General features: G+C 37.2%; 1 protein-coding gene across 1 annotated transcript in view; it reads left to right on the top strand.

Annotated features, from left to right (window-relative positions):
* Window positions 1-25,579, top strand: part of LOC112055162 (kazrin) — a 199,762-nt gene that overhangs the window by 160,457 nt on the left and 13,726 nt on the right. Inside the window, exons 9-15 of the mRNA XM_052885385.1 lie at window positions 3,217-3,344; window positions 5,149-5,325; window positions 10,615-10,759; window positions 12,025-12,168; window positions 15,696-15,786; window positions 19,341-19,525; window positions 24,708-24,895. Of these exons, the coding sequence (XP_052741345.1) occupies window positions 3,217-3,344; window positions 5,149-5,325; window positions 10,615-10,759; window positions 12,025-12,168; window positions 15,696-15,786; window positions 19,341-19,525; window positions 24,708-24,895 (1,058 nt within the window). The remainder of the gene's footprint in view (window positions 1-3,216; window positions 3,345-5,148; window positions 5,326-10,614; window positions 10,760-12,024; window positions 12,169-15,695; window positions 15,787-19,340; window positions 19,526-24,707; window positions 24,896-25,579) is intronic.

Raw genomic sequence — 25,579 nt, 5'->3', positions numbered from 1 at the left:
CATGTGCACACTCACAAAAGTATGAAATCAAATGAAAGCCTCTTCCAAGAAAAAGACCAAATAAAATTCATCATTTAAAACATTCGTCTGCGCAATTTAACACATGGCTCCAAAAACTTATAACAACTTCCCACAACACCTGGCAGACAGAAGCATCAGCAAACCTACACTTAAAGAAAAACTTCAAAAGTTTCTAAAACAAAAATATTACTACTCCATAGAAGAGTAGGTACTTTGCTGATGCTTCAAAAATAGTTGTAATTATATTTCTTTCAAACTTAATGTCATTTAATTTTAACTTATATAATTTTAATTTTATTAACCGACTTCCAAAAAAGAGGTTCTACGTTCGTCTGTATGTATGTTTTTTTTTTAATTAAACATTTATATACCTATGAATGGTGATACATTGTTACCTAATACATAAGAACATCTTTGTATAACTAAATTTAATGTTTCTTGCAAATAAATGATTCTGATTCTGATTCTGATATATCCGGATCCCATCCGATAAAGACAGGGTATCGTGGAATATGGAATCATATCGACCTATAATTCCATTGCTGAAGTTTTTGAGCTAAGGCTGTTCACGCAGACGAGTGCTAGTATAGAACATACAATGAATACCTGAAAGATTAAAACGAAATGCGGTGATGGTAATAAAAAAGATTGCAAGCAATCCAATATGTCAAAATGGTTCACCCCATGTGTCGACTCAAACGACAGCCGTTAAAGTTAATAGTTTGTACAAAGTATCACCGCTTACTCTATTTCAAAGCTAATCAAATATAGCCTCTAACCCGTTGGAGCAAGTGTCAGAATAGCGAGCAACACTACATCAGATTTCACTCATGAATGTATAGTTATAAGCTTTGTGCATTTTGAATCCAATCCCATGTATTGGATCATCGGCTGTATTTTAGTTCATGGACTTTTTTAATAGATAGATATCTGAAATCTATTATTTCGATTACTATTGAATGGTAACAATTAGATAAATTGTTTGATTTATCTGTCTATACAGATTGTGCTGTGCATTATTATGTTGATTGAATATGACGCTGACTTAATAACTATTAAAAATTTATCAAATTTAGTTTTCCAGCAATGGTTTTAAGATGATTTATTTAAATCGATTCAGATTTAGGGAGATGTAGAGCATAAAAATGGGGATCAACAATCGAAAATTTTCAAATTTATGTACCTGAGCGGGGTACCATTTTAGAGCATAAAGATACTCACATTACGGAAATTACATGAAAATCGGTCATATTGTCAAAAATCTATGGCAGATGAAAGAATGAACTACTTAGTATCCACATTATCAAATTGTATAATTCCTCTGATAATTGACATTGCCTCTAATGCTGATTTTACATGAAAACAATAATGACAGGATAATTAATTAAATAATTAAGCCAGCACACATATTGCAACTCCATTTAAACTTTTCTGTTATGATTTTTTTATTCTTTACAAGCTAGCCCTTGACTACAATCACACCTTATAGTAAGTGATTGAAACTTGAAACCGGGCTAGCTTGTAAGAAGTAGGATGAAAATCCCTTTCGGTTTCTACGGGACATCGTACCAGAACGTATAATATACGTAACTAGCCACGGCCGAAGCCTCCCACCAGCCAGACCTGGACCAATTTAGAAAACCTCAATCGGCCCAGCCGGGAATCGAACCCAGGACCTTCGTCTTGTAAATCCACTGCGCATCTGCACTACCCAGGCCGTCAATAAATGATGGAAATAGGTTTAATAAGATGACAATTGCAGAGATTTAATAAGTGGCAATTTTGAAAATTTAAAACAGTCTGAACAAATGCAATACAAAGACGGTAGGTACCTAATTGGATTGCACATGACAGACGTCAAGTCATCCAAATCGGTTCATGAAGCACCGACGATCAAAGGCTGCTAATCGGCGTGTAAGCTTTGTGAGCTTTCTAATCGCTACACGGCCAACTCGTACCGTCATATTACACAGTAGAGAATCGTATTTGCTTTTACAAACGACTCAACTGTGTTTGCTCAGTCCCATTGTCTAGCTATCTGGGCTAAGCCCATGTAATCCACTTTTGGGACTTTTTGTATCCTGTAGAGATTTCGTTGGAATAAAAATTATTCATTACCAACCCATATTCGGCTCACTGCAGAGCTTGACTCTCCTCTCAGAATGAGGGGGGTTAAGATAGTAGTCCACCACTATACCACCACTAGATCAATAGTCCACCCTATCAAGGCTCTAATTATTATGGCCATGCGTAATCAAAGATTTAATTAATAAAATTATGTAAATAAATTAAAAAAGTAATATTTAAGTTTACAAATTAAATAAATTTAACAGAAAGTTCCCTGAAAAACAAGCATATTAATAACGAATTGCCATCCAAACCGCAGTTCATCATCTCTAATTTGGATAGCAATTCATATCATCATGAAAAAATAACTAATATGCAAACATATTAAATGTAGGTGTAATTTGTGTGTACATACATATTATCATGATACATAATTACATACAAAAAGGGCTTTTATTACTTACTAGCGGACGCTCGCGACTTCGTCCGCCCGCAGACCTCTAAGATCCACAGCAGCCTTTACAGTAGTATCGCTATAAAAATGGAGTAACTTCTCCCGTTTTCCCAACATTTCCCTTCACTACTCTGCTCCTAATGTTCGTAGCGTGATGAAAAGTATACTTTAACCTGCCCAGGAGTATGAATAATAATTGTACCAAGTTTCGTTAAAATTTGTCGAGTAGTTTTTGTTTCTATAACGAGCATACAGACAGACAGACGAAAATTTTACTGATTGCATTTTTGGCATCAGTATCAATCACTAATGACGCTGATAGTTATTTTGTGTACAGAGTTGAGCTTTCTACAGATTTATTATAATTATAGAAGAAAACGTCTTTTTTTCAAGGCAGTAAGAAGTAAAAAATAATGAACATATTTAATTACTTTTCTTTAAACAATTAATATAATTTATTAACCAACAGAAATTTTAAACGAATTTTTCTTATGAATAAAATGTAACCTAGTATACATTTCACTGTACTGGTAACACGACAAGAGCTCCAAAGGAATGTTACAGCATTCGTACTCCCGATAGAGCCTTACCGTGTACTGGAATAGATGGAAAATGAATAAAACAGCCCGCCGTAGATATAGTAAAAGCAAAACTAACAGCCTACTTTATTGCAGCCCTGAAAGCCGACAAGAAGCGGCTCAAAGCCGAGAGATTTGATTTGCTGAATCAAATGAAGCAACTGTACGCCACTCTAGAGGACAAAGAAAAGGAGCTAAGGGACTTCATTAGAAATTATGAGCAGGTAAGCCTTCAATTTGTTTGGTACATTTAATAATATACTGTTAATATTTGTTAGTATCTGTAATATACTGTTAGTATCTGTATAATATAACTACCTTTATTGAGGGTCCGGATCCATATAACCTGCTACCTCCTAAAGCCACCACAGTCCAAAATTCATAATTGTTTACCCTACCTACTTATGGTAGGAGCATGAGCTGTCAAACTTTCAGCTTTTATAAAATAATAATAATAATAATAATAATAATAATAATAATATTTATTGATTCACTAGTACACATAAAAATAATTTACATAAGTCTGTGATCTCCACACTAGGATTCCCTGTATTGTGGTAATCACTTTCTTCCACAGTAGTGAAACAAGAATATAACAGTTTATGAACTGTGTGACAAATAAGTTAAGTTAGGTAGTAAAGTTAAGTTAGGTGGTAAGTTCTTAATGCTAAGTTTATATAATTCAAAATAATTACAATATATATTATGTGAATATGCGTGTGTGGTGTTGGGTGTGTATGTGTGTGTTGTGTGTTTGTGGTGTGTGGGGGGGAATGTGTGAGTGTGTGTATGTTAATAAATTAATCCATGCGTTAATCACATAGTTTAATTTAATTTCAGCAATTTTTCGGTTTCTTCATAATTAATTTCCTCAAACCATTTATTTAAGAGTTGTTTGCATTTATACCTCGACACGTGTGTGATAGAAAGAAAATGACGAAGGTATGGTGTTCATGGGATCTTAGACTATAGGAGAGTGCATTGGAGCATTTAGGTAATCTGATAATGGCCTTATAAATCAAGTTATTAGTGGTATTTGTAATTGAAATTTTTTTTTTATTCTTTACAAGTTAGACCTTGACTACAATCTCACCTGATGGTAAGTCATGTTGGAAGGATCTAAGATGGAAGCGGGCTAACTTGTTAGGAGTAGGATGAAAATCCACACCCATTTCGGTTTCTACACGACGTCGTACCGGAACACTAAATCGCTTGGCGGTACGTCGTTGTCGCTAAGGTGATAAGTAGCCACGGCCGAAGCCTCCCACCAGCCAGACCTGGACCAATTAAGAAAATCTCAATCGGCCCAGCTGGGGATCGAACCCAGGACCTCCGTCTTGTAAATCCACCGCTTATACCACTGCGCCACAGAGGCCGTCAAAATTGAACAAATGTGAAAACAAAAGCAGTAAATAGGCTTTCAGTGGTCGATTTAAGTTGTTATCTCTAATAACTTTCACTAACCTATCTAATACACCTCTGTAGACTGTATATTGAGTTTTTTTTAATTTATATCCATATTTATGCCATTTATAACATGAAAACGTAGGTAATTTAAAAACATATCTTATCAACCAAATTGGTTGAAAATACGATAAGTTATTGAATAAAACGACCATAGTCGTAGTTTTAAATTCATTCATTCATAACAAAGCAATTTTATCTGCTTCGAGTACTTTCCGCATAACAAATCCATTAAAAGCTTCACAAATAAATAACTGTTTTCATTTCTACAATGAAGATTTATAATTATTTCATTCATTGTAATATTATTTGTTAACTAATTAAGAGATTTATTGATTTGTTCATTAATAATGTTCCGGATTAAAAGCCGTATTTTATCATTCACAGACACTGTTGTTACTTTAAAAAGCTAAGATGATCCAATCTCCTTAGTCACTTACCTTATAGTACACTTACTCCATTCTCACCTTTTAGTACAACATAGGCCGACAAACACTCCCCTTATATATGTCGGACATTTAACCATCACAGGCTTTTTTTACCTTAGTTTTTATTTGACATCAGATGCGGTCCAGAAGCGGCGCATCTTCGGCGCTGGGTGCGGAGCGCGCGGAGAGAGAGCGCGAGCGATCGGCGCTGCTGCGTCACGCACGCGACGAGGCTGAGCGTTCGCTGCAGCTCGCCGCGGCGCTCAGCGCTCGGGACACGCAGCTGCGGCACGCGCGGGAGCAGCTGTTTGAGGTATACTCAGCGACTAGTAGTGAGGCTCTGGGTGCAGAGCTTGCGAAGATGCTGCATTGAGTTGTAATTCAACTATACCCTACCCGTTTGTACTGACAAAAACAATATCCACGCTGATGAAGCAGTAGAAAATGCTACTATACATATTAATATCTAATAGTGGCCACGTGACGACTGACAGCTTAGTGGCATAAATAATTGCATTACTTAGCATCGCTTAACACAAAAGCCCGAGTGCGGCACGGGTCGTTTACGGTGTGTAGTTGCTCGGAAATAGTTGTTGGTCGGTATGTAATAGTCCGGATAGAATCGTTCATGGTATGCAATGCAGCGATACGGAAGTGGCATATTATTGGCTTACCTAACGGTACTCAAGGCAGGCGCAGCGCCTCTGAGGGATTCCTGATTTTTATGCATCTATTTTGTTCTGTTATGTATACGGGTAATTGCATACTTTTTGTATGAGCTTGTTATAAAGGTAGCTTACTTTATATGGAGTATTTTTTTATGGTAAATAGACTTGTGCTTGTCTATAATTATTTCTGATGGAAAGAGATGATGAGGTTTAAGTTGGGACGCGCTTGCCTAAACCCTATTTGCTCTAGCCTTTAAGGTTTCAAATGTTCGACTTATAAAACTCGTTAGACAAAATATAGCAGAAAAATATGCCTCTTGAAAGCCTGTACTAGTATTGCGCTCGCTCGTTTGGCCAGTTCTTCTCATTTTGTGCTCCTTCCGGGGCAGGGGTACGATGTAAATCACGACCACAATAAAATAGATTTTCAACTTTAAATTAATAAATTGGAATATAGGAACTGATAGGGGAGGGTAGTAAATTTTCAGTCGGCCCTTAGCGGCTGAAACCGAATGCGGCTAAATGTACTCGTACATTTACTCATAGGTACAAAGGAAAAGAAAATTAAATGGTATTTTTTTAAAATTATAAATTCGAAATGTTTTGTTTTACAAAGCCCGTTTAATGTAACACATGCTGCTTCAAATTCCCAGTTGAATAATATAAACAGTAAATACATAATTAATACGTTTCTAAAGATAAATGTTCTTGATCACTGAATTACAAATGTAATCTATCAACGGTAATAGGTTTCGCATGTATACGCAATTACATATTACATTATTATGTATTCGGGAATACCTGATAACATCTCCGACGGTGTATTATGCGAACTAAATTATATGTTATGTAACATATACGATTAGGTATGTATGTATTTCTCGTAGCTGACCCCGTGAACTTTGTATTATGTAGGTACCTAACAAAACGAACGTTCACATTAATAACGAACGAGCTATGCTATTGCAGCACCCACGACTTTAATTGATCGTCTGTTGGTCGCTGCGTACATGACGGCTCGACTTGACACAAAAAATACATTTTTATTTTCCTGTCCACAAGTGTGCAGCACTTTCCCGTCTGTTGGAGACGTAAAAGTATCTTTGAGTGATCGAATCAGAAATGATGAGATCCACAGAAGAACGAAAGTCAGCTACATATTCGTAGCTCAACGTGTCACGAAACTGAAGTGGCAATGGGCGGAGCACATATTTCGAAGAGCCGATGGACGTTGGGGTCCCAAGGTGCTGGAATGTCGACTCCGCACTAGAAAGCGCAGTGTTGGTCGACCACCCACCAGGTTAACTGAGGACATCAAGCGAGTCGCTGGGATTCGCTGGATGCAGGCGCAGATCGTGATGTTTGGAAGTCCCTACAAAAGGCCTTCTGATATGCTGATGATGATTGATTAATTATCGAATTTGAGTCGGAATATACAGTAATAAATTATAGTCGATAATACTTTCTGAAGACAGTTAAAAACGAAAATAATTTTAGATACCTACTCATAATAATTGAACTGTGGAAAAGGCTTGTAGCCTGTCAGATATAAGATGGAATATTCCTACCCGACCCTAATCAGCCCGGGGTAGGTATTTTCATCTTAACATGGAATATATTTTATGAATTCGTATTATAAGCATAACATGTGAACAAGCTATTTTTAGCTTGGAATAGTTGATAATCTATAATAAATAGGTATTTAATAGCTCAGTGAAATATATTACGAATATAACCTTTGAATCTTGTCAGATATCAGTTCGCTCCTTAAGGGGATTCCGTTAACCGTTGAGCTATTGAGGTTTTCTAAATCAATACATATAAATAAAATTCATGTATCTATGGTTTAAAAATAACTGTTTTCTCAAGTGATTAGAGGTATCAAGACGCACGGAAGCCAAATTAAAGAGAACGGCTGACGAAGAGACAAAGTCACACGAACCATTTGAGGCCACTTTTGTATACTTAAAAACTCAAAATCTATTTAATAATAACAAGTAAACATGTTTAGTTAAATCCTGTAAGCTCTAGATTATCAAGTTTTATAACTATTATCTAAAAATCGTAAAATTTATAGTTATTTACACGATAATAATACAAACAATTTCATTAATTTTTTTTTGTTGATTCAGGCTAATCTTTGGAACAGGCGGAAATTAGAGAAGGTTATTGAATAACATATAGGCTTTTATCCCGGAAATATCAACATGGTTCCCGCGAGATTTAATAAAAATTTTACGCAAACGAAATCGCGGTCATGCGCTAGTCGCTATTAAAATTATACTAATAATAAAATTTGAAATCCTCTGTACTTTATAGTATTCAGTGTAATACGATGAGCGTGAAGTCCTAAATAATCACGAGGGCGGATAAAACAATCAACAGATTCGTCGTCAAGTTTGTTTACCGACAGCTTGACGGCGTGAAAATCTGTTCAAATTATTCTTGAACAAATTAATTTGAGTCAATAAGCAGATTAAATATAAACAATTGATAATTAAATAATTACATATGGACTGAAAGCCTGTTGCTAAACCTTCATATCACAGTCAGCTAGCGTTACAGGACTCGCTCTCTTTACAGGTGAAGGTATTTGGAGCTTACATTCCACGGTGCTCTTAATGCACTGGCGGGTGTTGTGATCAGCAGGGTTATTAAGTAACTCGGTGTACCATTCAAATAATGAGTCACTACATCGTTTTTTATCGTATTTTCCTTTTTGCAATCATCTAAGATTGTATTTTTAACGAAATTACACAATTATCGTCATTTTACGTAAAGTAACATTAGAATAGTAGTTACTAGTAGCAGGTAGTAACGTTATTTTAACGAAAAACTGGTATTTACGTAGTTTCGTTGAAATATTCATGTTAGATGATCGTAGAAACAAAAAAACAATGCCTAATGTAAAATGGCGCAGTTACGGTTATTTCGTTGCAACAACTATTTTAGATGATGACAAAAACGAAAATACGATGAAAAACGATGTAGTGACTCATTATTTCAATGATACACCGATATACATAACAGGTCCGCTGATGTTATTGATGTTAATGACTGGGACCGACAGATCAACATACTTTTGGAAGCTCAAGGCAGCACCCTAAACTGCTCCATTCCGGATTGAGAGATTTTCTGCTAGAAATACATAAAAGTTCAGTATTTCATAGCTCGACACAGGATTCGAAGTAAGGACTTCGTTATCCAAAACCACATCGTCATTGATAAAATTTAATCTAATAGTTAATCGTTTATTTGTACATGCTTCAGAAACTAAGTAGGTACCTTTGTTATTTACGTTCTAATCGTACAGAATTAAGGTAGTACTATTTCAGTGTAAACATATTACCTACATGTAGGTAGGTACATCGATCTTTGATCGTTAGATGGGCCTCAAAGCGTCGCGGAATTGTCATTGGTTTCGCACATTGAGTAACTACAATTTCATTCAGGTATCGTAACACATTTCTCTTTAATCATGTTGTGGCTTTTGTATTTACACTTCCAAAATTAACACGAAGGCATACTTAAGGAATTAAGATAAAAAAAATAAAAAATATTTTTTAAGTCCACTTCCACTTACAGCATGCGCTTGTTACGTACTAAAATAAGATGTATGTATAAATACACACAGACATTCACATTAATAGCGAGTAACTTTGCCTTTAGTGCCAATATACAAACAAGAAACATTGGTTAAATATCACCATCACAGTGCGGAACATCGGTAGCCTTAAACAAGGTTTTGGTCGTTCAAAAGGTTTATAAGGTCAATCCATAAAAATAACTTAGGTATGATTTACCGCAACCGCGTTTATAATAATTTCTGTATAATACGGCCAGGTTTATACGCAGTCGGCACCTTTGATCATCCATCATCGACCTGCCCAACTTATTACCAATTCAAATTGCGCCTTCTGATGAAAATATGGAGAAAAATTAAGTATAACAGCTGTTTTCGTATTAAGCTTCTGAAAGGAACTCCATCGCTCAAAATGTTATCAGAATATTGTAATACTTTAGTTAACTAATCCCGAAACAGATGTTGCTCGGGTTTATGTGCGCGAAGTTATTTCGCAATACATTGACTACGTCCTCTTATACTACTTTCTAATACTAATTATGTAATTAACTTACGTATACCTAGTGTACAATGGGGATGATGACTAGGTTATATTGATTTTTATGATACTTTCGGGTAGTCAATGTTAACTAATTTATACATAAAAAGCAAAGACTGTTTGGATATTTGCAAAATAAATTAGATTATAAAATTTCAAAATCTATTTATTTCATTTATTTTAATATTAAAAATCTTTTATCGTAATTAGATGAAAATTCAAACTGTTTTAGCATACCTTACATTAAATGTGACATTTTTTAATACTTGAACTATAAACATAAACGCACAAATAACAAAGATATTAGTAATTTTGTTTGAACGCACATACAAATCTAACGATCATTACATTACCTACGACGTCATTAGTTCGTGCCATTTTGTATGGGGCGTTTTTCAGGGATCCGCGTCAGCGCCGCAAATCTGATTTAAATCCCTGTAGCTCCGAAAGTAATGATCGCAGATACCCTGTTCCTTTTACAAAATTGCTTTACTATTAACATACTCTTAATTTATATACAACTTAAAAAACTGTCATCATCCCTATTGCCAGCTGATCCAATGTGGTTCCCAATTACGAGATCCTGCGTCGATTTATTAAACACTGTACCACTCTTTCTTCTAATATATTTTCTGTTAAAATTCTCAGCCTAATTAAGAAGTGGTCTTGGTCATTATCATTAACATCTGATTTATGAGGTATAATAAATCAGAGGAAATATGTTTTTTTTAAAACAAAAGTGCACCTTTCATAATACTCATTGACGTCTTATGTCAAGTTTAAAATGTATAATTGTAATTGCTTTGTTACCAGGCACGAAGGCAGTTGCAGGCGGCAGGCTGTCTCTCCGAAGGCGAGAGTGTGGCGTCACTGGGCATCGGTCCTCCAATGATCCTCGGCGGGCCGTCGGGACTGATGGGCGACAGAGGTAGCTGTAGTGCTGACTCTGGTGTTAGAGGTTACTATCTTTACTTCACCGGCTGTCTTTCCGAAGGCTGGAGTGTGGTGTCTCTCGGCATCGGTCCTCCAATGATCCTCGGCGGGCCGTCGGGACTGATGGGCGACAGAGGTAGCTGTAGCGCTGACTCTGGTGTTAGAGGTTACTATCTTTACTTCACCGGCTGTCTTTCCGAAGGCTGGAGTGTGGTGTCTCTCGGCATCGGTCCTCCAATGATCCTCGGCGGGCTGTCGGGACTGATGGGCGACAGAGGTAGCTGTAGCGCTGACTCTGGTGTTAGAGGTTACTATCTTTACTTCACCGGCTGTCTTTCCGAAGGCTGGAGTGTGGTGTCTCTCGGCATCGGTCCTCCAATGATCCTCGGCGGGCCGTCGGGACTGATGGGCGACAGAGGTAGCTGTAGCGCTGACTCTGGTGTTAGAGGTTACTATCTTTACTTCACCGGCTGTCTTTCCGAAGGCTGGAGTGTGGTGTCTCTCGGCATCGGTCCTCCAATGATCCTCGGCGGGCTGTCGGGACTGATGGGCGACAGAGGTAGCTGTAGCGCTGACTCTGGTGTTAGAGGTTACTATCTTTACTTCACCTGCTGTCTCTCCGAGGGCGAGAGTGTGCCGTCTCTGGGCATCGGTCCTCCAATGATCCTTGGCGGGTCGTCGGGACTGATGGGCGACAGAGATAGCTGTAGCGCTGACTCAGGTGTTAGAGGTTACTATCTTTACTTCACCTGCTGTCTCTCCGAAGGAGGAGTGTGCCGTTACTCAGCATCTCACCTCCAATGATCCTCGGCGGGCTGTCGGGAGTGATGGGCGACAGAGGTAGCTAATAGCTATAGCACTCACTCTGATGTTACAGGTTACTATCTTTACTTCACCTGCTGTCTCTCCAAAGGCAAGAAACACATAGTCTACTTACTTTTTGTCCCAAAAGAATCCCGAGGGATTTGTGAAAAATTAAAATCTACGCGGACGAAGTCGCAGGCGTCTGCTAGTTTACACATAAATGCAGGATTCTGAATGAAACTTATGTCATTTCATGAAAGCTGAAATTTTATCTGACTATAAGTAGGCAACTATAGAGCTTGGACTATCGTGAGATACCTGTAATGAAATTCCGAAACTTTAATTGCTCTGACGTAATTTTATACCATATCCTCAGCTGTTAAATATAATGAACTTTAACAGGTTTAGCTATCATGCAGTGACAAAGGTCTGGTCATAAAAGGCTCTTACACTAACGTCATTGTAATTAAAATGGCGTTATGTCAGTGACAGGTAGCAGTGACGGTGGCGCCACATCAGTTTGCGGCGGCAACCTGTCGGATTCCACGGCAGAGGGCGCGCCGCTCACCCTTGACCCGTACGACACTGACGCAGCGTCGCTTGTGTCTTCCGCGCACCCTATATATCAGCGTAAGAACCACCACTGATTTACCTTATGTGACGTGACGGGCAGCAGCGATAGTCATTGTACCATTATTTTGTGGCAGAGGATACACCTTGAGCAGGTTCCAGGACATGTGACCTTCGTCATCAACCCATATTCGGCTCACTGCTGAGCTCGAGTCTCCTCTCAGAATGAGAGGGGTTAGGCCAATAGTCCACCACGCTGGCCCAATGCGGATTGGCAGACTTCACACACGCAGAGAATGAAGATAATTCTCTGGTATGCAGGTTTCCTCACGATGTTTTCCTTCACCGATTGAGACACGTGATATTCAATTTCTTAAAATGCACACAACTGAAAAGTTGGAGGTGCATGCCCGGGACCGGATTTGAACCCACACCCTCCGGAATCGGAGGCAGAGGTCATATCCACTAGGCTATCACTGCTCATGTGACCTTGGGGTAGGTTTAAGGGCTCCCTTTACCACACTAAACAATTTATGATAAACAATAATTACAATACAAAATACTATCAATAATTACAACACAAAACGTTATCGCACAAAATCACTAACGCGACTGGCAGCGTGACCGTGTCTACGCTGCCTCACAAACAACTAATGAATGTTAATACCTCCTGTAATCTTGTAAAACTTCAGAATCACTATCAGAAACCTGCATACCTGAGAATTTTCTTAATTTTCTACGTGTGTTAAGTCTACCAAACCGCATTTGGTCAGCGTGGTGGACTAAGTAGGGCTTAGTCTACGAGTCCGCTCTCATTCTGAGAGGAGACTCGCTCAACAAGGAGCCGAATATGGCTTTTTAATGATGATGAATGATCTAATACTTGTCATTAATTAATATAGCGCTCATAGAAACCTGATAATTGCGTTTTGCAAATCACCATCGCTAAAAGAAATATCACTAAACTGAAAATAAAAATAAGTATTTGTATGGTTAAGATAAAATTTATATAAACGCTTTTGTCTGCTTACATTGAATTTTCATCGCCTTCCTTTTACAATAACTCATTCAAAAGGAACATTATTTTGCTCCACAATGTAGACTGTTAAGTCAACATTTTGGTACAATAAAAGGTCTTTAATGAAAAACCTTTCTCTCTGTTTTCATAGCTGGAAACGCTTCGCTTTGCGTTAATACAACAGCAATTTTAATAAATTAAAATCACTATCGGCTGTTAAGGCTCGAGTTTCAAGTGTTTTACTAAAAGCCCAGTTGAAGCGGGAATCTCATCGAAACTTTTGTACATATTGGCATGAAATATTTGTTAAATTTAAACATTGATTTACACAATCTAAATATATAAAACAAAGTAGCTTCCCGCTGTACGTTCCTTTAGCCCTCGTTCTCACGAGAGTTTTTTTAACGGACGATAAAAAATTGATCAAATATAATATGAAGTTTTATAATTTTCAATCGCAATTCAACGAGGGAATGTTGCCTGCGTAATGAAGTATTTTTAAGTATTAAAACTAAAACTAATCTATTTTAATTTTATAGTTTTAGTCAATTTATGCTTATTTTAATAATTACATTTTATTGTACGAGTAGGTCAGAATTGACAATAAATAGTTAAATTAAGGTCTATTTCCAACACCCAAATGCAATAGTAGTCGAAAAAAGGCGTCGTGTTTTAAAAACGTTTTATACTCGGGAACGCATTTGGTGTATTTGAACGCATTTTTAAAGTTCGCTATAAAAAGTCTCGTACAAATGAGGGCTTAGATCTTTTGAACTACGTTACGGATTTTAATGAACTTTGTAACTGTATAGTATAGATTTAACCGACTCTATCGGCTACAAACACTATTTGATAGATTTTCATAAAACCTTTATATATTCCGAATATCTTAAAGACAACATAACTTCATTTGCATAGAACCCGGTTCCTGAGAAGTGAAGATAACCTAAGACAATGCAACACAATGGCGCCAACTAAATTGTAATACCTATATTAAAGTGACCGTCTGGCTAGCCGCTGGTGCCTCAAGATAAGCTGAAATAATCCATCTATAGTAAAGTGACTCTAATATTAACAAAGACAGTGTTAGAGAAATGATTAGTCCTAAGCATTCGGTATAAATGACTAACAGCATAAGTTAAGCACAGAATACATAATAGTATAAGGGGTTTGGTTTGACAACGTGATAGCCTAGTGGATATGACCTCTGCCTCCGATTCCGGAGGGTGTGGGTTCGAATCCGGTCCGGGGCATGCACCTCCAACTTTTCAGTTGTTTGCATTTTAAGAAATTGAATATCACGTGTCTCAAACGGTACAGGAAAAATATAGTGAGGAAACCTGCATACCAGAGAATTTTCTTAATTATCTGCGTGTTTGAAGTCTGTCAATCCTCATTGGGCCAGCGTGGTGGACTATTGACCTAACCCCTCTCATTCTGAGAAGAGACTCGAGCTCAGCATTGAGCCGAGTATGGGTTGATAATGATGATTATAAGGGGTTTACGTGAATAGTCATATCTTGCGTTTATTTAATGGCACTTCTTCTTTCTTCTGGGCGGTTCCGCACTTAGCCATGTGATTGACCGTTATGCGTGCGTCCTTTGGTATAGGTCCGTTGAATTCACCCCATCTAGCTGAGCTCACTCCAGAAGCTTAGCAGGTCTAATTTATTAAAGTTAAATTTGTGAATATATGTAGGCACCACACAATGTATAATGCAAAACTGACGGGATGAAATTCGGACAGTATTTTAACATAAAGCATTAAACTTACACCCGAATAAAGTAACATCTTCTAAAATATTTATTATATCACTGGCCTACAACTGGCATCTTGATATTCTTTACAGTGGCGTAGTGTGCCTTGGAGGGGCCCAATAAATGAGCGGCAATCCCCGAAAAATTTTCCAGTGCCCATACTCGAACCCAAATAAATGTTACATCTTATGATGTAGATGTAGTATGTTAAAAGCAATATTTTGGGGAAGCACCAGATTAAGTGAGATTGTGGATTAAATTTTACTAATTATTGCTTTCACCGCAGTCCGGGGGCCACGTATCATTGATACGGCTGATGCGGCGGTAGCTACGCCCCTGATTTCTTACAAGCGTTTAGTTTTGAAAGTTATTGAAACACATTTCATTCGTAAATTCGTCTTGAAAATTTAATAAATTTCATTCCATTCAATTAAAGAAATTCCCATGAAGTAGATTTACCAAAATATATTTGACTATATATTTTCTTAAACATAAAATGATAAATTATAATCATACCAATAAACCACTAAATTATAACTTTATAACCAATTAATTATAACCCGAGTTCCCCACTGGTATGTAATTATACAAAAAAAACACAAAAACTAAATATTTATTTAAAAAAAAATTAGTATGAGTAGGTAGATGGGTTTTAGTTACATGCCAATATTATGTGATATACATATGTATATGAATATTCTCCGTTGGAAAACTGATTTCTGTTCGAACGGGACCAAATGTCCAGCTCCAATATTGTTCTTCTAAGTCTTCTGCTGTATATTATAAGTATTTATATTCTGTGTTATTGCAGTGAGTACGCCGCGCGACTGCAGTCCGACCCTGTCACCGCACAACAGCGCATCGTCCTTTACACGCTCCATCGACGCCGCTTCACTCTCCAGGTCTGTTACGTCATCATCATTAATATCATCATCATCATCATCATCATCATCATCATCATCATCATCATCATCATCATCATCATCATCATCATCATCATCATCATCATCATCATCATCATCATCATCATCATCATCATCATCATCATCATCATCATCATCATCATCGTCATCATCGTCATCATCGTCATCATCGTCATCATCGTCATCATCGTCATCATCATCATCATCATTATCATCATCATTGTCATCATCATCATCATCATCATCATCATCATCATCATAATCAGATGCTATTAACGATATTGATGGTAACTGACGACGATTTAAAACGCTCTACGAATAACTAATGAATTATTTAAACGAAAAGGAATACCTATATAATAGCACCACGCACGACTGGAAGATGATTTATTGCCACAGGAAAGCCTTACCATGAAGCCAACTGTTTATCAATGGTCTGCTAGCCTATTCACTATTTTGGTTTTTTTTTTTACATTATAATTATAGTCGAGCGTTGGTCTGCAATCATGCTTAACATTAAGCGATGACGCAGCCTATGGTAGAACGCGCTTGTCTAGAAAATGCCAATTCACTCTTGACTTGAATATACCCATGTTGTAGGTGGTAAGGAAAACGGAAACAGGAAGGGCATACCATATCTTTGCAGTCAGATCAGGAACGAAGAACCAAAACGCCTCGAACGTGTCCAAGAGACATCAACTACGTAAGGATGCAGAGCTTAGAGCTTACAAAATCACAAAACAAAATATAATATGGTTATAGTAGGTAGAGACTCGTATCCATAAAAATAATACCTACGTCATGTGTATGAAAATGTTAATCAATTATTTCACATCACTTTTATTCACAAACTGAAATTAACAATAACAATTTATTATTTATCAAGAAGGAATTCGTTAAACGGTACACACAACAATAATTACAAATGAATTTAATTATTCAAAAATGTAAATTAATTTAATGACACATATTTTCAACAGTGTAAATTTCATTTCTACTGCTCTATAAATATAATAAAAAGAAAACACTTGAAATATTTCACGGAATAATTAATTTAGCGCGAAAGCTTTTAAAAACAAAATACAAGTTAAAACGGTGCGAATTGAATTTAAATGTACTTCGCCGGATACAAATTTAACAACTGGAGTGAAGCGAAATTATTTCGTCGACTGCCTTTTACACTACTGCGGTAAAGCCAAAAGGAATGGTTATGATTTTGGTACTGTATATTATAGTACATATCTATGTCTTTGTTTGTTTTTTTTATATGAAATAAGCTCGCGCTTGACCACAATCTCGCCTGATGGTACTCGTAAGAGTAGATGTGGTCTAGAGTGGAACGCGCTTGCCTAGAAGATGCCTACTCACTCTCTTCTTAAAGATGCCCAGCCCAGCGCAGGTTGTAAGAATTAGGAAAACTGACTTCGGGAAAAAGTTTTATACCCTAGCCATGCGTGCAACGTAGAAGCTAATTGCTTTGGACGAGTTCTAGGGATGTCAATGACATACGGATGGAATCCGAACGGTTTCTTGCAGTGCGATGGTATAATGGTGACGGTGGTACGAACTCAAATAACTCTTGTGCACACTCTCCAAAATTGTATATTTTGTAAAATACCGAGAGACTAGCAACCTTCCGACGGTGGCTAAGGTTTTCAAGTTTGTACTGATGTTCAAATGTAACGCCTAAACTACTAAGCTGGTTTTAATACATCACCTTTTTTTGTACTATTATACATGGTGCTAACTTCAAGATGTTGACGATTCCACTTATAGGAGCCGAACTGTATAACTAATTACTTAATTATTTTTTTACAATAAAAATAAAAAAAATATTCATGTTTTCATACAAAGTAATTCATATAATTCCGACTATACATGTAACACACGTCTTTATCTATCCTTGCATTTTAAAATGCGTAAAACTTGGCTAAGTTATTATAAGGATGTGTATAAGGGACACATTTTAAGATCTATTTAGAAAAGAAATGTTATTTACCCCAAAAATATTAATTTTAGAACACATGTTCCTCGAACATTTTTAATTAATTTTCGGTAAAGAATAAACCCCAGAGTTATGGAAATACTCCTAAGTACCCTGTATTACATAATTATGAAGTGAAGTACACTGCAATTGTTTTTTCATCACACTTGTTACAAAGGTTATCCGGCCATATCGAACTACTATTTTACTCTAAAAATCGTTTAATGACTATTATTTATTATCTAATTTTTATAAATATGACAATAAGTATCTCTACTTTTCAAAAAATCGTTGTGTTTTGGAGGTTATACCAAATAATGCTTTTCCCCTGTTTCCCCAAACTGCAGTAATATTTTAAACAGTTTGAAACTGTCGCGACACCTCCATGCCACAGGAGAGCAATTTGCGTAAGACCGTCTCCACATTATAATGTTTCGTCGGGTCACCTTGTCTCACATCTTCATACTATCTTGCTTGAATTATTCTAACTAACAAACATGACCATTAGAGCCGTCTTAGGGGAGATTTTGGCGCTTGGAGACACAAGAATTTTGACCCCGAATTCTTTTGACAGTGAAAAAGGTTAAAGACAAAGTATTATTTTGTTAGATTTTCATATAGGAAGACGTTCAGTTGGGTTTTAACTTATCACCTGCTATCCTAAAATCTGATTTCTATATAATCTAGGTTGGAACTCCTGTCAAGGTAAATTTGGTAGATACTAAACGGATATATTAAATACAGAACCTCGCGGTTTCACCGGCGTGGTCCAGTCCCGTGTTAATACGGGGTTAAAATATAACCTATGTTATTTGATAATGATGTAGCTTTTTATTGCTGAGTTTTCCAAATTTTTTTGAGTTTATTCGTTACATACAAAGTTACAAACATTTTCACTTTATAATAATAAACTAGTAAGTAAAGACAAAACCTTTTTTGGTTTCTTGTTGCTGACTCTCAATACAAATATGTGAAACTAGTGGACGCCCGCGACTTCGTCCGCGTGAAATTTACTTTTTCACAAATCCCTTGGAAACCATGGGGTTTTACGGGATGAAAAGTAGCCTATATGTTAATGCAGAGTAAAATCTTTTTCAATTTCAAATTTCAGACAATTGCATAGCCTCAATAGCTCAACGGTTACAGTGGTCAGACTCATCACTGAGGGGTGGTGGTTCGATTCCCGCTCCGTTGGACTATTGTCGTACCCACTCCTAGCACAGTCTTTCTCGACTAGATGTAGAGGAACGGGGAATATTGGTCATATCATATTATAAAAGATATGGCAAATATTCTTTTAAAAAAAAAAACAGTTCAGTAGTTGTTGCGTTAAAGAGTAACAACCATCCAAACAAACATCCATATAAACATCCAAACAAAGTTTCGCGTTTATAATATTAGTAGAATATCCTTCAAAATTCCGTTTTATCTACTACTTAGGTTCAACGTGGTATCTTAAAGTGAAGAGCAAATAAATACCTAACGGAGCTATCGAGCCAGCTATCGTATACATTATTAAAAATAAAACTCTTTACACTTTTTTACACAGGTCAGTAGAGCAGTTGTCCAGCCCAGGAGAATGCGACTCGGGTATGGTCGGCATGAGGTCCCGAGCTGGGGGCTCCAAAGCTGGCCGGGGCAGAGGCTCTGCCTGGGGCTCCATCTCGAGGGTGTTCGCACGAAGTCGACACCGCACCAAATCAGGCAGCGCGGTCAGCAGTGGACATGAAAGTGGTGAGGATTAAAAGAAACATGAAAACTGAGGTAGTATAGGAAAGTGGAGAAAGGCCACTTGAGAAAACCTTTAGATATAACATAACTTTCTCAATACATCAAATCAATACATATAAATAGAATAGAAAGTGTTTGTCTGTGATTTCAAAATAACCACATTTTTCTCAAGCGCTAACAGTTACTTACAAGCTACTAGAACACAAATGAGCTATTTTATAATTTTCTTTCTATCTGCTTGTTTGTCTAGGCTAACCTTTTTTTTAATAAAAAAGATAGAGGGGACTATTGAACAAAATATAGCCTACTTTTCATTCCGAAAAACTGAATGGGGATGATGACTAGGTTTGAATATATTGATTTTAATGATAAATTCGGGTAAATAAGGTCAATGTTAACTAATTTATACATAAAAAGCAAAGATTGACTGGATATTTGCAAAATAAATTAGATTATAAAATTTCAAAATCTACTAAAAATATTTTATCGTAATTAGATGAAGATTCATACAGTTTTAGCTTCCTTACATTAAATGTGACATTTTTTAATAAATGAACTATAAACATAAACGCAGAAATAACACAGATATTAGTAATTTTGTTTTAACGCCCCATACAAATCTAACGATCATTAATTGCCTACGACATTTTGTATGGGGCGTTTTTCAGGGATCCGTGGCAGCGCCGCAAATCTGACCCTTTAAATCCCTGTAGCTCCGAAAGTTATGATCGCAGATACCTATATACCTATATACACACTTTTACAAAATTGTTGTAATATTAGCGTAATCTTAATTTATATATGTCGTAAAAATCGTAGAGCCATTAATAAAAATATGGACAGAACCGCTGACCTAAGCTTGGTCATCGGCTCTGCCAATTACAATAGGTATGCTATGCTTAACCTCACTAATCGCTTACACAATAAACTACTCTTAATTTTACTATTTTACCCTGGTAGTTGTGGTAGAGGAAGTACATCGAGCAAGTCCCAGGACTTGTGACCATTGGGTGTGGTTTAAAGGCGCCTTTTAATACTAGTAAACACTCACCAACCCTGCCCGACATGCTCTCCATGCCCACAGTAAACAATTTAAGATCAATGATTACTTCATCACGAAACATTATCGAACAAAATCACTAACGCGACAAGCAGCATGACGCCTCAAGCTGCTCAACAAAGAATTGAACCAATTAATAGCCCAAGTCACTAATCACTTTCCTTTTCTTAATAACACTACTTAACACTTCACTATTTCACTATTAACAAGTAGAAGACGATTATTCCATCTTAAAAACGCGATTAGAACTGAATTACTAAATCAGCAGACTACGGAGACAGACGGAGGCAGGATGCCTCACTAGAGTGAATACACAGTGACGGTACACGCGTACGCGCCATTTGGGACGCGATGCCATTGGATGAGAGTTACGTGATCTCCTATTGGTCGATCGCCGCCACGTTCGTTATGGTGGTAACGTTTTACAATCTTAATTACTTCTAGAGTAAATAATCAAATCCTAATTACATGAAAACTTGATTCTAAATTTATTAAATTAATTAACGTAGATTTTGCTGACCATTACGACAGCAAAATCTCAACACAGAACCTAAAGAGTTTCTTTTCTACTGCTGTCACCTGTCATCATTACTTGAGAGACCAATTATTAATTAAATCAAAACGGAATAGTATTTTGACTGCAAAATGATCAGACCACTAGATAACAAGTCGATTCGAAATAACCACAGAGCAAACATGACAACTATTAGGTCTGAGGCCATAGAGCCCTCAGTGAGCCAAGCTTCCCCGGCGACACGGCCATACTGACGTGCGGTGCGTGCTCTGCAGCGCCTCCAGTTCTTTTCTGTAAATAAAAAATAAAAAAAAAAAAAAAAATTCTGAAGCTAGGTACTTTCACAATTAACCTAGGCTTTGTTTGAATCTAGAAACTTGTGTTTTTCGAATAGTTAGTTACCTTAAACAAGGCTGAACTTTAGTATCTAAAATTAAAATGTTTAGTTATCTTGGCTGAACGTGACAAGGCTGAACTATAAGACGTGTGACAACACAAACTTGCTATGAATGTTGAGAAAGAGAATATTTATAAGTTCATATTGACACTGTTTGCTACACGCGACAACAGCTAATGATTCATATGTACACTGCTCGCTCCACGCGACAACAGATAATAATAATTTATATTGACACTGCTCGCTCCACGCGACAACAGATAAATATTATAATTATAAAATAAGTAAGTATGTTGTGTTTTAAGTGTACACGTAGACACTGCTCATAATTTTCATATGAATACAGTTATAACGTGGTGTGTAGTATAGGTAGGGAATCAGGTGAGATAGATCCACGTTGAAGGCTCTAGGGGAGTTTGGGAAGGTCGATGCTGTGGTGCTAAGCGGTTATCTAGCGCCGTGGTCCACAGGGGATAGACAAGGTTGGTCGTTATACAAGGCACCTCAGGCCAACGACATCTTTTGGTGGTCGCTGGTCGGCTCCATACGCCAACGACATATTTTTAGTGCCACATGGCATCTTTTGGTGGTCGCTGGTCGGCTCCATACGCCAACGACATCTTTTGAGTGCCACATGGCATCTTTTATTAGTTATAAACGACTCCACGCCGCCAATAAGTAAAATTATAAGTATTCTCATTACTCTTTCTTTTAAAGTGTTTGTGATGATGTTTGTGTAAATGTTAAAATAATTGAAACTATATTCACCGGGAATAAATAGTCGACGCAGTGGTCGATGTAGTAGACGACACAGGCAGCACGCCAGCTAAAGCGGTCGCAATAGCCGCAGGCTGCAGCGACTGCAGAAGTAGTAGCGGGCTGCGCGGCTGTAGTGGCGTTAGACGTTTGACACCGTTGATACCAGAGGCAACACGGCCGCCTGAAGATCACCAGGGCGAGCAGGTCGCCTCAATTGGTTATCTGTGACCCTGCAAGGCCTCCAATGACGACCAGATACCGCTCTTGAGCACTCTGTGTACTTCACTATAAGGATTGCTAAACAAAGGTGAAGCGACGTTTGGTTGTTTTTTAATTAAAACCAAGTAGTCTCCTTACTAATAGTGTTTTTTTTTTCTACAACCGCCTCGGCCATTCTACTTTGGATGTAAACATGCAGGGCTTCTATATCGATGACCCTACTGTCAAAGTCAACTAGACTAAGAAGTTAAGGTACTACACAATTTTGACTACATACAAGAAGTGTTAACGAAGCTATACCAAATATTGTATGTACTTCACAGTAAAAAGAGCATTGCAAATAACCAAAGATAGTATTTCGTTACCTGGAGTCACTATGTGTAGTTCGTTGCAATGCCTGTCACAATAACTCTTGGAAGCTTCTGAGGAATTGTCTTCCATCATCAATAATTAGTTTTGGGGATGTAAAGAGGCGGAGAAGTTCTTAAAGTAAACCCTTGGTATAATCTAAATTAAATGAAAAGTAAGAGACGCAATCTAACTTAGAAAAATGCCGTACGCTACGTAAACGCAATATCTATTTTGAAATTATCGGTAAAAGATTCGCACACTCGGCTCAAACCGTCGCGGTTTTTAACTAAAAGTACTCGACTCGCAAACGCATAACGTTTGCAAACGATAAATCTTAAAAGTAATACAGATTGCAACGTAATGAACATTTCTAATTTTTTTTTTTTTTTTTTTTTTCTCTTTTTCTTTTTCTTTTTTATTTTTCTCTTTGTCTTTTACGTTATTACATTATTTATTTGGATGCGATATGGCGACACGGGCATCACGGCAACCATTGCCGATTCAACTCAATGACGCATCAATATTAAATTGTCAAAACTATTTTACGGTTTTAAGTCCAACTTAGTTACCACAAGAAAAACTGAGGGTAGTTATCAAATAAAATTAATTTCATCAGAGATTTCACAAATTTCAAATTAAGTTGCAGTTTCATTGTCAATGTCAGGATTTGGTACAGATTGACCGGCAGAAAGGGATCGCTGGAGCGATCCCACTTCTGATGTCGTAAAAATCGTAGAGCCATTAATAAAAATATGGACAGAACCGCTGACCTAAGCTTGGTCATCGGCTCTGCCAATTACAATAGGTATGCTATGCTTAACCTCACTAATCGCTTACACAATAAACTACTCTTAATTTTACTATTTTACCCTGGTAGTTGTGGTAGAGGAAGTACATCGAGCAAGTCCCAGGACTTGTGACCATTGGGTGTGGTTTAAAGGCGCCTTTTAATACTAGTAAACACTCACCAACCCTGCCCGACATGCTCTCCATGCCCACAGTAAACAATTTAAGATCAATGATTACTTCATCACGAAACATTATCGAACAAAATCACTAACGCGACAAGCAGCATGACGCCTCAAGCTGCTCAACAAAGAATTGAACCAATTAATAGCCCAAGTCACTAATCACTTTCCTTTTCTTAATAACACTACTTAACACTTCACTATTTCACTATTAACAAGTAGAAGACGATTATTCCATCTTAAAAACGCGATTAGAACTGAATTACTAAATCAGCAGACTACGGAGACAGACGGAGGCAGGATGCCTCACTAGAGTGAATACACAGTGACGGTACACGCGTACGCGCCATTTGGGACGCGATGCCATTGGATGAGAGTTACGTGATCTCCTATTGGTCGATCGCCGCCACGTTCGTTATGGTGGTAACGTTTTACAATCTTAATTACTTCTAGAGTAAATAATCAAATCCTAATTACATGAAAACTTGATTCTAAATTTATTAAATTAATTAACGTAGATTTTGCTGACCATTACGACAGCAAAATCTCAACACAGAACCTAAAGAGTTTCTTTTCTACTGCTGTCACCTGTCATCATTACTTGAGAGACCAATTATTAATTAAATCAAAACGGAATAGTATTTTGACTGCAAAATGATCAGACCACTAGATAACAAGTCGATTCGAAATAACCACAGAGCAAACATGACAACTATTAGGTCTGAGGCCATAGAGCCCTCAGTGAGCCAAGCTTCCCCGGCGACATATACAATTTAAAAAACTGTCATCAACCCTATTTCACGTGGACTTAGTCACGGGCGACCGCTGAGTGTTTAAATAAATTAAACTATATCGCACACATTTGACTTCTATTAATAAGTATTCTTATTTCTCTACAAAGTATTTCTCAATAACAGAACCAGTGTACGCTGGCACGGGCACAAACCGAGCGTGGTCTCCCCTGGGCAGCGAAGCAGCGCTGCGCGAGGCTGCTTCTCTGCCAGTGTCCCGCTGGCGCGCGCCCGCCATCATCGCCTGGCTGGAGCTCGCACTCGGCATGCCACAGTACGCTGCTGCAGTCGCTGACAACGTCAAGAGTGGCAAGGTCAGCTAAACACTTTGTCACTATGATACTCCTTCCTAATAGCTACAACTATATATTCATATAGCTATATAATATACAGAAGAAGAAGAAGAAGAAGAAATACTTTATTGCACACAAAAATACAATTATAAATTGAAACATTAGAAAACATAAATTAAACTTAGCATGCAAAGGCGGCCTTATTACTATAAGTAATCTCTACCAGGCAACCCCTGACGAGAGAACTTGCGAAGAAAGAGCGGGAAGGTGCAATACATTATATGTAATTATATATATAAATAATTAAAAAAAAATATATATATAAATATAATATAATATATACGTAAATATAATATTAAAATTTACATATGTATTACATAATATATTACAACTAATACAAATATATATATATAACAGCTATATATTCGTTCAGTAAACATTAAAGCGCGAACACGCATTTTATTTAATTGCCGCATAAATACTGTAAACCGGCAAAAAGTACAATTGCACTCATAAATATGTAGACACAAGAAAACCACAATTTATTGAAGTATAATAGAGATAGAATTTGGCAAACATAAAGAATACCCGTAAACTATAGCTTCCGTCTAGAAAAAAAATCCGAGGTATAAAAAACTCGCGCTGGCTCATACCTACTGCGTGTTACCGACAATGTAAATAGTGGCATGGTCAGATAAACACATG

Source organism: Bicyclus anynana, chromosome 14 (assembly GCF_947172395.1).
Source record: "Bicyclus anynana chromosome 14, ilBicAnyn1.1, whole genome shotgun sequence".
NCBI classification, from domain to species: domain Eukaryota; kingdom Metazoa; phylum Arthropoda; class Insecta; order Lepidoptera; family Nymphalidae; genus Bicyclus; species Bicyclus anynana.
This window is presented reverse-complemented; position numbering and strand designations above follow the sequence as displayed.